This window comes from Eleutherodactylus coqui, chromosome 7 (assembly GCF_035609145.1).
Source record: "Eleutherodactylus coqui strain aEleCoq1 chromosome 7, aEleCoq1.hap1, whole genome shotgun sequence".
NCBI classification, from domain to species: domain Eukaryota; kingdom Metazoa; phylum Chordata; class Amphibia; order Anura; family Eleutherodactylidae; genus Eleutherodactylus; species Eleutherodactylus coqui.
Window position 1 is genome coordinate 101,215,875 of NC_089843.1, and position 15,921 is coordinate 101,231,795.

A 15,921-nucleotide genomic window follows, 5' to 3' on the forward strand; every position below is an offset into this window, starting at 1 on the left:
GCAACACATGAGTTAGACTTGGAGATAGAGTACGGCCTGCCAACAGATCCAGACTGGATCTTCAGCTTTCAAAATGAACACGGCAATGCCATGGCTGCCGAAAGCCAGATCTAGAACTCCACATATACAACTCACCCATATATATGTGAGAATGGAAAAACACATCCATACAGCCAGGGCGAACTTAGAGCAGACGACACCCTGTGCAAAATTTTCTCACCCCCCTTATAGTAATTTATGAAAAAAAAAACTAGGTAAAACACAGTCAAGTGTGATGCAACTCTAAGCATACTGGCAGACGGTGAAAACAGCAGCAAAACTGCACAGCAAATAATTGATAAGCTGCAGCTTTACATTTCGCACCACATGTCAATTTGTGTACGGATTTGGGTTTTTTTTCCCCAGCTGTGATAAATGCTGCGGATTTTCGCACAGACAACCCGCTGCAAATTTTTCCTGTGTGAGCATAGCCTAAACCAGTGGTTCCCAAACTGTGCTCCATGGAGCCCTTGGGGCTCTGACCAATGGTCTGTGGTCGCAGCTCCTCGCAAGTAATCACACAGGGGTGAGCTGCCATCGACACGCATGCCTCGGGTTCGCGACCACAGACTCTTGGTTGGAGCCCCAAGGGCTCCACTGATCCTGGTGCACACTCTGACGTTAGTGTGCAGCCAGGATCCTCCTCCCCCGAGACCTCTCCTCCTTATTTCCGCATTAGTAGACAGGGGAAGAAACATTCAGGGTTCACACACTCACGTCAGTGTGCATGGGGGCTCAGTGCCGAGAAGAGGAGGAGCGGCGCTGACTACAAGGAAAAGGTAAGTATATAGGGGTGAAGGGGCTCACCCATTACTACTAGGGCCACTGTGGAGGTCACCCATTACAACACAGGGCCAATATAAGAGTCACTATTACTACACGGGGTGGATTTACTGTGAAATTCACAGTAGCTGTAGCTGCAAAGTAAATGAGATTTTAAAAATCATCCACACTCTGTGGAAAAAATCTGCACAAAACCCGTGTGGATGTTAACATGTGGTGCGGGATTTAATTCCACAGCATGTTAATTTTAAATAGAATGTATATCTATAGCCCATCCAGTGCTCCAGTGTTCCTCCCTATATTTTTTTTAAGTGGCCCTGTCATTTTTAGAACGATGGAGGTAAAAATAATAAGTTGTGCTAAGCCCCGCCCCTGAGCACACCTTGGGGCTCCACAAGGAACTTTTCCTTCAAAAAGGGCTCCATGGTGGAAAAAGTTTGTGAACCACTGGCCTAAACCAAATACAATAAAACCTCCAAATTGGCTGCCCAGACAATATAGGTGTTACCCATGGTTCCCATGTATTTCAAAAACTGCATACACATAAGTATCCTACATGGTAATATATGTATTTTCTCTTGAGTGTTGTAAAAGAATATAAAATCCGTGCAATGTCTGCAAGGCAGGGATAAATGGAGGCTGGAGAGATAGCGTGGAGGCACGCTAACTGCAGCAGCAAAACGGCTTCAGGGGAAGATGGGGGTTGGATTGTGAGACATTGGCAGATAACGATGTGGAAGGCATGAAGGGCGGAATTATTTTATGGTGTATGGAAAAATGGGGTGCTCGGGGTGGGGGGCCCAGTCCACTGCTGGCGTTTTATCCTTTGCAGATCTGCCTTTTTGGCATTGAATAGAATAGCTAGGAAATGTGTGAACTCTTCATCAGCTCATACTCAGACGTCCCATTTACGATATTCTATAGGTTGCTTAGGCATTATATACAAGGATGCATTTCACACGTTGCCTCTAACCTAGATTTATAAGTGTAGCTGAAGCCTCATCAGTGTGTCTTATCAACCCTGCTGCCTCAAAATTAAACGGATATTATAGGAAAGAGAGAGGTGTCAAATGTTGAAAACGTCTGATCTATCAAAATAACACATTTACCCCGCAGGATGAAAGCTGTCAGAAACAAATAAGGAGCGCCAGAAATGCGTTTTTTTGGTCACCCTGTCTGCAAGAAAAAAAACGCAATAAAAAGCGATCAAAAAGTGTTATGTATTCCAAAATGGTGCCAATGAAAACTAAAGGACGTCCCACAAAAAACGAGCACTCGCACAACTATGTGGACCGAAAAATAAAAAAGCTGTTGTGTGCAGAAGATGGCGGCAGAAAAAGATTTAAAAAAATTAAATATCTTTAAGAAAAAAAAAAAATACAAGTAGTTCAGAAAAAAAAACAAACCCAAAAACTATACAAGTTTGGCATCGAAATAATCGTACTGACCCATAGAATAAGGTTATCATGTCATTATTGTTGCAGTTTGTGCACCGTAGAAACAAGACGCTCCAAAAAAATGGCAGACTTATTTTTTTTTTTCATTTTACTCCACTTAGAATATTTTTAAAGTTTTTCAGTACATTATATGGTACTTTAAATAGCACCATTGTAAAATACAACTCGTCCCGCAAAAAACAAGCCCTCAGACAGCGACGTCAATGGATAAATAAAGGAGTTATGATTTTTTAAAAGGGGGAGGAAAAAATAAAAATGAAAAAAAAAAATGAAAAAAGCTTGGGCACTAAGGGGTTAAAAAAAACTCAACAATTTTTAATGTTCTTTAATATGTGACCACCTATATATAAAAAATATGAAATATTCCAGAATTTATGCAAGCCATTGGTCCACACAGAAAAGCCTGACATTTTAAGTTTTCTGCAGCTCATTTTTGGCTTTGCTATGTAGATGAAGGTTGAGTCAGCAACGCTCTAGTCTGAGGTGTATAGCAAGACAAAGTTCTGTACGCAGCTCCCCTGCTGCTCTCTGGTCCCTCCATGAACACTTTACTGCCCATAAACCCCTCTTCACTGCAGATGCCATAAAGCACACAGCACAGACAATGCAGGAGGGAAGCTTACACCCCCAGTGCGGAGTCTGAAGTGTGTTGGCCGACTTTGATTTTGTATGAACTGCCAAGTTTAACCAACAAACAAGAAAGAGCGTTACTGAAAAGCCTGGATGCTTGCAGGTTGTAGCGCTGTGTTCACGTGTGACAATGCTGCAATGCAGAGCGAGTGTTCTGCGTCTACCTGAATGTCTGCACTTGTAGAGGCACCTTCTGGCTCTGTTCCCGCAGCCTGCATACGTCCTTTGAGGCTTTTCTCATTAGTTTTTCAGCGCAGAATCCTTGCTTTTGTTCTTCTTTTGATTGTTCAGCCTACAGACAAATAAAACCATCAACTGTCTTTAAAGCTAAAGGCATCGGATCACCAGGATGTGTTACATGACTTCACTTAATGGGCTGTTCTGGGCTTTTTGGCAGACAACTTGTTTTAACAGTTATGGGCAGGTCACATTGAACTACAAAATCAGGCGATGCTAAATTGTGTAACACTAAGATACCCTCTTAATGATTTCAGTTCTTACCTTCCCACATCACCTTCAGTATTTACTTACATATACTTTCCCTGAGTAGAATTCATCATCACCGTACAAGAATACATTAAGCTCAAACTGAACGAACAAAACAACCTCATGCGCGCTCTAGGAAGGGAACTTGATTACCATGAACATTTCCATATGCTTACATGGGAGAAAATCATTGAATCTAAAAGTTTGCCTTTGTAGTAAAGTGACCCTCCAGCTTTTAACCCTTTGCAATCCAATTTTGGATTCAGGGTTTCCTAGGGGGCTCTCTCTTTCTGCCATTATACAATGGCGCCATCTGCTGGCTAGAGCCAGTACTGCGGTATGGGATATGCTGGAGAGGCCCCCCAACAACAGAGCGGCCAGTAATCTACAGCAAGAATACCCTGCCAGACGTCTTCCGACATCAGAGCTTTACAGCCTTCAATCAGAATGTCTTTAGACGTCAGACAGTGGATTAGAAATGTTTAAACAATCCAAAAGTGTGTTTAGAGACAGGAAAGGGAGGGGATATAGTACCTGCAGTTCTTCTCTGCCACCCCTCTGACCCACTGCTTCTCAGCCCTCTTTTGGCAGTCCAAGATGGCCACAACTTTCTAACTATCTAATGCACACTGTGCATAGCAGTGGTGAAAGCTGATCATGTGAGCAGCTCTGGCCAATCATAGTGCAGGTATAGTGCATTGGTAGTCTAAGGCCTCATGCACACGGCACGAAAAGATTCTGCATGGGGAATACGGCACGGAATCAGTCCATGACCATGCCTGCTGACCTCTGCGTACCCGCATTTTTCTTCATTCTCTGTATTGTGGATGGGCTGATCGGCGCAGTACAGATTTCCCCGCACAGTCGCTAGGCAACGTCGCAGGTCCCGTGCATTTTCCGGAATGGACATTCCGGAAAGGCTGCAGGTCGAACGGCTTCGATTGACTTCAATGGAAGCGGTCCATGTGGAAAATGCACTGAAATTGAGCATGCTGCGATTTTTCCTCCACGAGCTGAAATCGTAAGGGATTTCCGCTTGTGTACATGGAAGAAACATTTTTACATTGCATGCTATGGATGGACATTGCTGCGGAACCCGCAGGCAGACCCCCGCTACGGATTCCACAGCAAAAATCCGCCCATGTGCCTTCATTCACTACCAATGAACTATGGGAAATCGATCGCATGAGGATTGCGTCAGCCAACTGAAAACCACAGATCGGATGGAAGGCAGAGTAAAACAACTGCAGACAATGTATATCCCTCTGTTCAGTTCGTGTGGGTAAACAAACACCGGGACCACACGAACGTGACCCAAAAATATGGGTTAGGGGAAACTGACCCTGTGCTGCAGGGAAGATGACGATACCCTACCTAACAAGCGGAGAGATTGCCTCAATGAAGGCGGCCCCACGCTGGAACCTCAGCCCTGGCTCTCCCAGAATAGGTGGTACACGGAACCAGGACAAGTACAGACAAACCCAATGCACAAACACACTTATCACACAACCTCGCACGCTAAAGCAGATGGTAAAGCAGAATGTAAAAGCGAGGGATTAGTTTGTACATTGGCCAATGAATTTAAGCTGCAAGGCCGCGACAAGGCTCTTCGTATCTTGCAATCCCTACTTCAGCAAGACACCAAACATCCAGCAAGCTGACCAGACACTACACACACAGCAAGCTGCATTGACACAAACACTATTCAACCAGACTGACAAACACCAGACAGAGGAAATACCAGCTTCCTCCTACAGAAGGGAGGGAATATTATTTTATATATACATACACACAGACCCTGGGGATTGGCTGAACAGAACAACCACACCCAGCAAGCTCAATTAACCCTCACCTGTGCAGATGTGCTCCTAGAACCCAGAGTACTACAAGTCCCAGAAGCACAGCCTAACACTCCCCCTTCCCTCCAAACCCAGGAGAATTTTGTCCCAAAACAAGAGGGTCACTGTAGCTTATCTCTTGTAAGATCCACCCCCATCTCTGGCACTAGGGAGATCTCCCCCTTCCCAAGTATTGTTTGCCTACTCTCACCCTATGAGCGAGTATGAAAAATCCTAAAAGATTTTAAAACAGTAACTTCATAAATTCCTTCCTTTTTTTCCTCAACACTATCACATATAATGCTTTGAAATGTAGGCACCTGGACATTGTCTTCTAACCACACTTGTAAGGAATCTTTACCTGCTTTTCCGCTTGTTTTAGGAGTTTCTGGAAACGATCATCATCCAAAACACAAGGCGGCAATTCAGTTTCTCCTCTGGCCTTCATCTCCTCTAACCTCTGCCTGAGATCTCTCAGTAACTGCAGCTCATCATTGAGTCGTCTCTGCCTTGTCCGTGATGCTTGGAGATCCAGCTCCAAGTCGAGGGACGTCCGTTCACGGCATTCGTGCATGACTCTTCTGGTCATTGTCTGGCACATGGGCTAATAGGAACAACAGAGGGCTAATCTTAAATGAGAATTGGCCACAATAAAGTAGGATCAACAAATATGATTTAGCAGGTCCTAGGTAAACAATCAAGAAATATCACATCTTGAAGACTCTCTCAGGGTCCATGCAATGCGCCTGCTGACACAGTGAACGTGCGTTGAGGCATTTCGCTGTGATCTCCCTGTGTGCGGTAACGCTGGGTTGTCCCTTGTTACACTTTATCATATACCTTTTGCTATTTAGTAGGATGCAGATATATTTTGACTTTATCTATACTTCGATTGGACTGACTTATACTCTGACATTATAATGCCCTCCGCATTCAGTATTATTCCATCTGCTAGGAGGGGGGGGGGGGGGGGGGAATACTTTGCTCTGTAATCTATTGCGGAGGGGCTTACTTTTATTCAACTCTACTATCCCACTACCCTGTATTTATGTGCTATTTACAACGGGAAAGACAAAAACAAAAGAGCAGTGATTAAGGGTGGCTTTTTGAACATCAGAGCTTGGCATTACACTTTCCCGCTCTGTTCGCATGGCTCCCCTCCAGACACTGAGCCAAACAGAGCCAGACGGACCCTATTGCCTATAATGGGGTCTGTCTGCTTTCCATCCAACTACTCTGCTTTTGGATGTAAGAAATAATGCTGTATGCAGCATTTTTTCTTCCGGTATTTTGAGCCGTTCCGATGCAGATGTGAAACCAGCCCAACAAGCAAAGGTTGCAGAGCTACACCTTATCAAAACAAATGGACCAGGGCCGTATGAAAGGAGAGATAAATAATAAAAAAAGAAAAGGTTGTGTTTTTTAAGTCCCTTTAGTAGCAGTTAGTCCCTAGAAGTAGGGAGAAAGGCCCTTGGTCAATGCTCCAAGCTCTCGGCTACCTTTAGTAGCCAGGGGCAAGGAGATTTTAAATTTCCCGGACCCTACCCAGCTTCTGAGCTTTTCTCCGCCATTTTGCCAACTGGCGCATGCACCGAAGTTAGGGAAAGGTCCCTGGAGAAAGATCCCATCGGGGGACATCGCTGGAGGCCTTAGGTAAGCAATTTCACATCCCCTCATGGATCAGATCCGTGACGGGAAATGAAATTTTAACTTTTTTTTAACTTTTACGTGATCGCAGTTATCCATCAAATAGCGGTGATCACATGACCAGGGAACACGTACCGCGGCACCACGTGAAATCTCCAGGCTCTCGGCTACGTTTGGTAGCCAGGAGCAGGGAAATTTTAAATTACCTGGCAATCTGCAGCTTTTGCGCATGCGTCCGTCACTTTGGCGATAGGCGTAGAGTGCAAGAGCCGGGATAAGGTCCGTGGATAAATCCGGGAGCCTTAGGTACGTAATTTTATCCTTCCCTACGGATATGATCAGTGAGGGGAGGTAAACTTTCACTTTTTTTTTTTACATCACATGATCACTGTTATCCAATGGATAACAGTGATCATGTGACCAGGAACTGCTTACAGCAGTCCCTGGTGAGCTTTGCGGCTTCTCCGGGCTGTTGCCTGTAAGAAACAGCTGACACCCGTGATATATGGAGGCAGATAGTCCCATGATCTCCCTCCATACACGTCCTGCAGCTGCAGGACGTAAAAACACTATGGGCTCATCACCAAGACCCTAATTACACTGACAGATGATTGCTCAAATGACAGTTTGAGTGACAGTTTTGAGCAATCATCTTTGCATATTATATAGTAGCTAAGTAGCTACTTAAGAGCTATCGCTCGGCGAACAATGCAGCTGTTCTGCATAAGCAAAACAGCTGTATTGTTCTCCGCACTTACAGCTCGCGTCCCGCTGTGAACTACCAGTGAAATGTGAGCTGAAAAAATCTTATCAGCGCTGCCAATTGTGATAACAGCCTGCACCGCTGAAAACAGTTTATCGCTCAATTCAAAGAAAACTAGAATTGAGCGAGGATCGACTTGTGCACGAAAACTGCACTTAGACCCAATAATTCTCACTCAAAAGATGGCTTTGAGTGAGAATCATTGGGTATAAATGGACCTTAAGGGGTTAAGAAAAAGAAAGCAAATAGTTAAAAATGCACTATCCTACTAAAAGTATTTGGACACCCCCATGAGTAGAATAGAAAGTGTCTTATTAGCATCTCACGTGTCCAAAACCATGCTACATGAGACACCGATCTTTGGAGGGGTCAGCCGTAGTTTGCTTTGTTTTGCTTTCACTTGACAGGTCTCATTTTAAGGATCTTACAGAGTTTACACCTGGCATCATTGTTGGTTATCACATTACTGGACTATCGGGTCATGACTTTTCCAATAAAACCCAGGTCACCAGGTCAACTGCGAGTTAGGTGAAGGCGAGAAGGACGTACCACGCCTAAACCAAGAATCGGGAGACCCAAAATATTAACCAAAAGGGACAAATTACAGTTGGGAGAGATTGTCCACAGAACTCGCTTTTCCGGCACACTGAGAATCTGCAAGCCAATGGAAGCCAAGTCCCGTCAACAACGACAGCTGCACACCATTTAATATACGGGTTAAACCGTCCATCACAAAGCCATCGTGATTGTTGCTCAGGTGTCCAAATGTTTTTGGTAGGACGGTGTATAAGAGTTACTTTAATAATTTCAACTCTTTTCTATCAGAAATGTAAGGTAATTTAGCTTCAGTAAATAGGAATCACATTAACAATAAACTGCCTATTGTGGATGTTGTGAACGTACCCTCTTCACCCGCAAACTGCGCCGCTCTGTTGCATTCCTTATAAAAGGTGACCTTTTAGCGAGGGTCGAGCTGTCACTGTCACTTCGATTTAGCTGCAAGAGAGAAGTTATAAAGGACATCAAGACACCAATAATATGTAATAGCAGAAATAGATCTATTTTCATGGCTAGGTTTAAGGAGTAAAAGGTCAGTAATATTTGGTGACGAGGTTGTTAGTACATTTTCTCTCTTTCCACCCAAGAAATTAATGTTTTACCATAAGAAAAAGGTTGATTTCATGCATCTCACAAGGTGCTGCTCAATTTATCAGATCCCAAAGACAGACTAACAATCTGCCCACTCATGGGACAATACACTCAACCAATCCATTAACAAAAAAGAAAAATCTTTTGAATCCGCCAAAACCTTTACCGAGTTGCTAGCTGTACATTTGCCAATTGACCAAAAAATGTAAATATGCAATTCAGTTATTTTCCTATTGCCAAAGCCTGACAAAAACAAAGTATTTTGTTTTTGTGGATTATATGCGAAGTACGGTAATTAGTACCAGAGTCAGAGTCCCTTTAACTCCAGACTGGCGAGTCTTACCAGCATCATTGCATATGGTCAAGTGAAAGTTTCTCGTTTTGTTCGGTCTAACATTAGAGACACCAAGAACAGTCACGGATCATAATATATAACCCTGAAGAACAGAATGACTCCCAAGTTATAACTCCCAACTCCTTATCCACCTCACAGTAAAGAAAGTTTACAACCACTGATTCAATAAGAATTCTGGTAGCTGTTTTGACCCCGAAACCTGGGCAGTGGAGTAAGGAACAAACATACCTTTGTCTATAATTCTACAAATCGCCAGCACTTGGAAATTGAACTTTTCGAATGGTGTGCACCACTGCTGTAAGTGCACTGAAGGTGGCCTTCCTCACTGAAGTGTTCTCGGCTCTCTCTACTGAGCTGCCCCACTGCTCTGAAAACTGCAGCATCCAACCAGGATACTGTCACAGCTGTCAATCAGAGCAGAGGGGAGGGGCTATTGAGCAGGCCAATCGAGGCCAAAGAGTACTTCCAGGCTAAGCACCGCCTTTGAGACACCCTCCATGGCACAGTGTGGGAAATAAAAGTTAATTTTCGGAGTGTCCGGAATAGTAAAAGCATGGCCAAAGGTTTGTTAATTCCCGCTCCACTGCTTGTATCTAGCATGGACTGCAGATTTGCATGGTCAAACCTGCTGACAGACTCCCTTCAACTAGGTGAAATTTGGAGGAAAATGTAGTATTACGTGGATTGTTGCAGTGAACTATTATTAACAGGGTTCCAAGCCTGGGTACTCATCTTGGCAGTTTTACAGAAAACAATATTCAGTTTGACTTATTGCAATTGTTAAAGGGAACTTGAACCATGGGCAGCGCACCTACATTGTAGTCATTTATGCTTCATTCTGAAACACTGTGGTGTTTCAGAAGAAAAAAAAAAATTTCTGACTCTCATCAGCTAGACTAACAAGTCTCTTCCTATCCAGAAACAAGGTAAAACCTGGCAGACCAAGTGATCTGGGCGGAGTGAGGCCAGAGTGGCTCCCGGCAGAGCCTTTATCCGAAATGTCACAGTATGTTCATACTGTCCATGGTTCAGACAGCATCAACCTTGTGATGGGTATGCGTTATATAGTAGAACATCTGAAATGCTACAAAGGAGGGCGGGTGCTGAGGAGGAATGCAGAGTTAATGCTAGACATGCTGAGTAAAGGCTGTGGATTTGAACGGTAATGCTGTTTTTGGCCAAGAATCAACTTCTAATGCAAGACTTAAAGACACTGGAGTCAGTTTACAGGAGAAAAGGGCAGATGCAGATTTTTGAATGACGTTCTCCGAAGCCTAAATGAAATGATGAAACAGAAGACGTTGATCCAGTTCTTGACGGAGATTATCTGAAGACATCTGATCTAAGGATTGCCTAGGTCTAGACTATGATATAGGATGTACAGGATGCACAGCTCATCAGGTGACACTGCTCATGTGCCAGGATTTAATGGAATCATTTCCTGATGCCTGTCACCAAAGAGGTCAAATTCTGGGAGAGCAGCATATGGGGCAATTATAGTCATTTCAATACGGTGAACATATTTCTACATTTTGTGGAGGGGGGGGGGGGTGGCTACAGATAAAACAGCTGTGACCTTTAGATGCAAAAAAAAAAAAATAGTCATTAGTGGCTTCTAGTGCCAAGTAACCTAAGCCTCACTATTCTTTCTGGAGTCAAGAGCTTACAATTACTAGGTAAGGTAGTACCTATGGGGGGTGTTTATCTGGCATTTATCTTACACTCAGTTTTTGCTACTTTTAGCTCAGCTCTATTAGGATGGGGCTGTGACCTGTAGCTGTAGTTGAGCTACAATACCTAATCTGAAGTAGTCCGACACACCTCCTGTCTCATTATTGGTTCAGTCTGCCTCGTCCGCTATTTCAACCAATGATGAGGCAGGGGGCATGTCTCAAGACTACTTCAGATTAAGCACTACAGCTAAACTACAGTTACAGATCTCAGCCCTGTCCTAATAAAGCGAAGCTTAAAAAAAAAGCTAAGGAGCAAGATCTGAGGAAAAATAAATCAGTAATTATCCCCAGTATGTACTGACTTCGATATCCGTTTTAAGCTCCAGAATGGAGGTCACTTTAAGGAAGGGTTATTTAGAAAACCCTGTTTCACATACCCCATTAAGAAAGATTGGGGGTCCTCTATTCAGGATATTCATGTTTTTGCCAGGATAAAAATACGAAAAATCTCCTGGGTCCTAGAATGTGCTTAGGCAAAAGGCCCCTCTACCACATAAGAAACCAGTATTATAAAAGGCACATGGTAGTTGGAGGATCTTGTTTCAGATTTTGCATTGTGGACTAGGAGATTCACGTTATGCCTCAGGACCACTGCTATATTATATCTAGGATGAAATGGATCTTAATTAGAGATGAGCGAGCATACTCGCTAAGGCAAACTACTCGGGCGAGTAGTGCCTTATTAGAGTACCTGCCCGCTCGTCTCTAAAGAGTCGGCTGCCGGCGGGGGGGGGGGGGGGGGGGGGGGCAGCGGGGGAGAGCGGGGAGGAATGGAGGAACGGAGGGGAGATCTCTCTCTTACTCTCTCCCCCCCGCTCCTTGCTGCTCACTCCCGCAACTCACCGCTCACACATGCCGGCAGCAGAATCTTTAGAGACGAGCGGGCAGGTACTCGAATAAGGCACTACTCGCTCGAGTAGTTTGCCTTAACGAGTATGTTCGCTCATCTCTAATCTTAATCTATCCCTTTCACAAAATGTGCCCCAAATAAAAGGATGCTGCATTAACAAATTACCAATATTGCTCCTGTGCAATACTCCTTTATATACCGGTAGCAACCTGCTTATCTGCACGCTGAGGAATGTGGTGTCTATACTTGCCTTTGTATATTGCATAAGTATATTAGGAAGTATGTCCGCCTTCTGTGTTTTTTGAATTGATAAGTCCTCCTTTTTGTGATTTCTTAACATTAACTAAAAAGGATCAGTTCCAACTCGATCTGGAAATGCACAATATTTTATACAATACTTAGTGAAAAATAGTTGTGGGTGTAACCGGGTAAGTGTATGCTTTTGTATCAGGGTGTGTAATGTTGCGAGCAACCAATACGCTGAATAGAGCTCAGGTGATACAACATGGCCTGGAAAGGGAAGGATCAAGCAGTTGTGATGCAGTTAGTCCCTAAAGAGAATGAGCAAGTGTAAGAAAGCTTGCAAACAGAAAGAGAAAAGGGAACAGTGTGTTAAGTGCTCTCTGCAGAAGCCACGGGACCATCGACACTCGAGTCCACCGTTTGGGACCTACGCCCCCTGCCTATATCCAGGGTCCATTTGTATGCATAGAAGCTGTCAGGTCTTATTTGTATGTAGTAAAAAGACATCCAGATCTTGAAAGGCATGGTGTTCGAGTCGTGACTTACCGTACGATACCATGACTTGCCAGCCCGCCAATTAACAATTTTAGAATCAGTTTGGGGCCAGCAGTCATTGGAGGAAATTCTAAACCCCTCCCAAGGGCTTTGCATGTACCCAGATGAATTACAGTGCCCCCCCTACAAGTGCAGCAAGAAAGTATACAACTGCTAAAAGTATATTCTCAGATTCAGTGATATTTTGGGTAATGTGTCATACCATAGGATAAAGGCAACTTCCATCTTACCCTACAAATGTACTGATTCTTCTCTCCTGGAGAGAATGTTTGAGACCGGACGATCATGCTGTTACGCACAAACGGTCGCTGTCTTGATCCGAGGCTACTCCTGTCCTTGGGTCGTACGGAGATATTTTCGTGCATGGCTTCTTCTGTATTTGTTTCTTTGTCGACCTTTGATTCCAGAACGGGATTAAAAACAGAACATTTGATAACTTCATCAATTTGTAGCATGTGCCAACGTATTGTCACAGAATGAAGAAAATGCATAAAAATATTCTACAAATCTGATATGTGACACAAAATAATGTCACTAAACTCTGGAAAGCCTAAGAAAAGGGAAAGCAGGCTGTCTATACCAAACACACAGTTGGTGGCGCTGGGAATAAGGTTCATGACAAAATATGCTCATTTTAGAACTTGCTGTCATTCGGTTCTATATTCAAGTTTGCCTCAGGGAACATGAGAATGTTGAGCTTGGAGAGAAATAACACCTCTGCACTTCTTCACTTTCCAGACCTGGCATGACCTTCGGATTAATATTTACACATCTAATCATTTATTTAAGCACTGTATAATATATCTGAATTTCACATCAAGAGCCAAGTCTGCTAAATAAAGCAGGTAGAAGCTAGAACATATTGACTAGGACTTGGATTCTGGTGCTTTTTGATTACGGAATAAACCAATGATTAAATATTCCAATTAATCCATTATTTAATTACCCACTGACATTATAATGATTTTATTAGACAACCATACATTAAACTAGTGACCTGGCTGCGCCTTTCAATCAGATTGGGTCCATTCCAATTTTCGCTTAAAGAGACATGGTCATCATCTTTATGCAGCCCACCATGAGAACAGGATAGGGTAGTAACGGGCATGCCAATTACAGCGATACGCTGTATGTATCTGTGCAGTAGTTTGGGGAAAACTTGCATTTCATTAGTAGCAGGCAGAAACAAAGGACTACAGGAAGTAGTCATCCATGTTCATGAGATGCAGCTAGCCCCGCCTACCCCATCCTCCAATCACTGATTGACAGCTGTCTGCCTGTTACTGTATATAGAAAGCAATCATTGGCCGGAGGGCAGTGTGGGTGTGGCTAGCTTGCATCTCAGGAATATCAAGGACTAGTCCTCTGTTTGGCTCCTACTAATAAAATGCAAGTGTCTCCCAAACTACTGCACAGATACATACAGCAGATGTATCACTGTAATTAGCGTGCCTGTCACTATTTTGTGTTGCCCTCAGACGGTAGCAAAAAAATGGTTACAGATTCCCTGTAACCCCTTAAGGATCAGGGTGTTTTGTTCCGAAAGCACCAGACACTTTTTAGGGGTTTTACCCATGTGGTGGTTTTACTGCCCTATTTTTTTTATTCAGCTACCAAAATTATTTTTGTTGCATTTTCCTCCCCATGACATTATACTGCTATTATTTCACTGACGTTTTTCCCTTGGTTTTTAAGTTTTATTAGGGGTAAACAAAAAAAAAATTATTTTTTTATTTGTTTTTTTTTAAATTCATATATATATATATATATATTTTTATATATATATATATATATATATATATATATATATATATATATATATATATATATATATATATATATATATATATATGCGGAAAAAAAATACGAGAATGGGTCCCTCATTTTGTTTCGGACGTTTTGATACAGAATTTCATAGTCTCGGATTACAGGGAGCATATGGTGATGGTTTTGATTTGTATTAGCAGTCAGTCATATTCTTTATGTAAAATATTTTTATTTAATTCTGTAATTTTTGTAAACTTTTTGTTTACCATCTATGACTCCCATGACCTTATACAAGAACTCTCATATAAGAACTCATTCACATTATATATATATATATATATATATATATATTTTTTTTTTTTTTTTTTTTTTTTTTTCATACTTTTTCACTATAGCTGCAGCATCTATAAGAGGCCTAGTTATAGGTGCCATCAGTCACTAACAGAGCTGATCAGGGTCAGACAGGACCCTGCAGCTTTGCTGTAACAGGGGGCACCCGGCAGCCACACAATTTTTGGGTCACATAGCGGAACACACACTTCCACTTTCACTTTTTAGTACATAGCACTCAATGAGTGTTATGTAGCCTGAATATAAGAAGGCAGAAGCAGTAAAAAAAACAAAACAAACAAAAAAACCCAAACAAAAACAGAAAAAAAAACCACTTCTCTCTTCTCCTCCGGGTCCTCTGCGGTGTCTAACAGCCGAGAACCCGACCAGCTTGATTGCAGGGGCAGACGCTTTAATCCTACACATACTTTCACTATTGGCCAGCACTGAAGCCCAGGACCAAGTGCTGTACATTTACTGCGCTTGTTCCTTATAGGGTTAAATTGCCTATATTTGTATATAGCATATGCAGCCAACTGTAGTAGGCTCTCTTCGATTCGCACTGATTGTACTAGAGTAGATTATTATAATACAAGACCATCTTTACCAGAGTTGGAAGCTCAGCAGCAAGGGGAGCAGTGGAGGTAGGATCCCAGCTATTTGTCCCTTCGTAGGGTTCTCTATACGCCTCTTCTGGGTTAGCACTGCACTGCAGCGGTGGGGAGTCATAGTCATCCAGAAGTTCTATGGTGCAATGTTCATCCAGAGCATCGTATGACTCCTCTGCTGGTATTTCTATCCTAAATACAATTGTATCCAAAGTTGAAACAACGAGCCAGAATTACACAATGCATTCAATTTCAATATTTAGTACCTAACACAAACCAGAGTATAAATCAAGAGTATATGTTAAGGCCCATTTAGACAGGACGAATGTTGGGCTGTTGCACGGGAGCAGGTATAGCTGGCTGGCTCACAGAGCGGCCAGCAGGGGAGGGGGGGGCGGCGAGGCTGGAGGAGATTTCACTCCTCACTCTCCCCCGCGCCTCTCCATTGACTTAACATAGCAGCCGTTAAATACTGAACGGCTGCTATTTACACTGAACGGCCGCTATGTTAAGTCAATGGAGAGGGGCGGGGGGGAGTGAGGAGTGAAATCTCCTGCAGACCCCCCACTGTGAGCCAGCGATACTAGCTCCCGTCCAACAGAACAAGAGCAAGTATGTGCGGGGACGAGTGTCGGTCATCGTTTGCCCAACATTCATCCCGTCTAAATGGAGCTTTATGTAGGTGAAA

The 15,921-nt window shown here is 43.2% G+C and overlaps 1 protein-coding gene across 1 annotated transcript in view; it reads right to left on the bottom strand.

The window, feature by feature from the left end:
• The window catches only part of WWC2 (WW and C2 domain containing 2), a 157,477-nt gene that overhangs the window by 11,425 nt on the left and 130,131 nt on the right, over positions 1-15,921 (bottom strand). The window contains exons 18-22 of the mRNA XM_066573497.1: positions 15,233-15,425; positions 12,759-12,923; positions 8,547-8,639; positions 5,595-5,837; positions 3,074-3,201 (exon numbers count right to left, since the gene is read on the bottom strand). Of these exons, the coding sequence (XP_066429594.1) occupies positions 3,074-3,201; positions 5,595-5,837; positions 8,547-8,639; positions 12,759-12,923; positions 15,233-15,425 (822 nt within the window). The remainder of the gene's footprint in view (positions 1-3,073; positions 3,202-5,594; positions 5,838-8,546; positions 8,640-12,758; positions 12,924-15,232; positions 15,426-15,921) is intronic.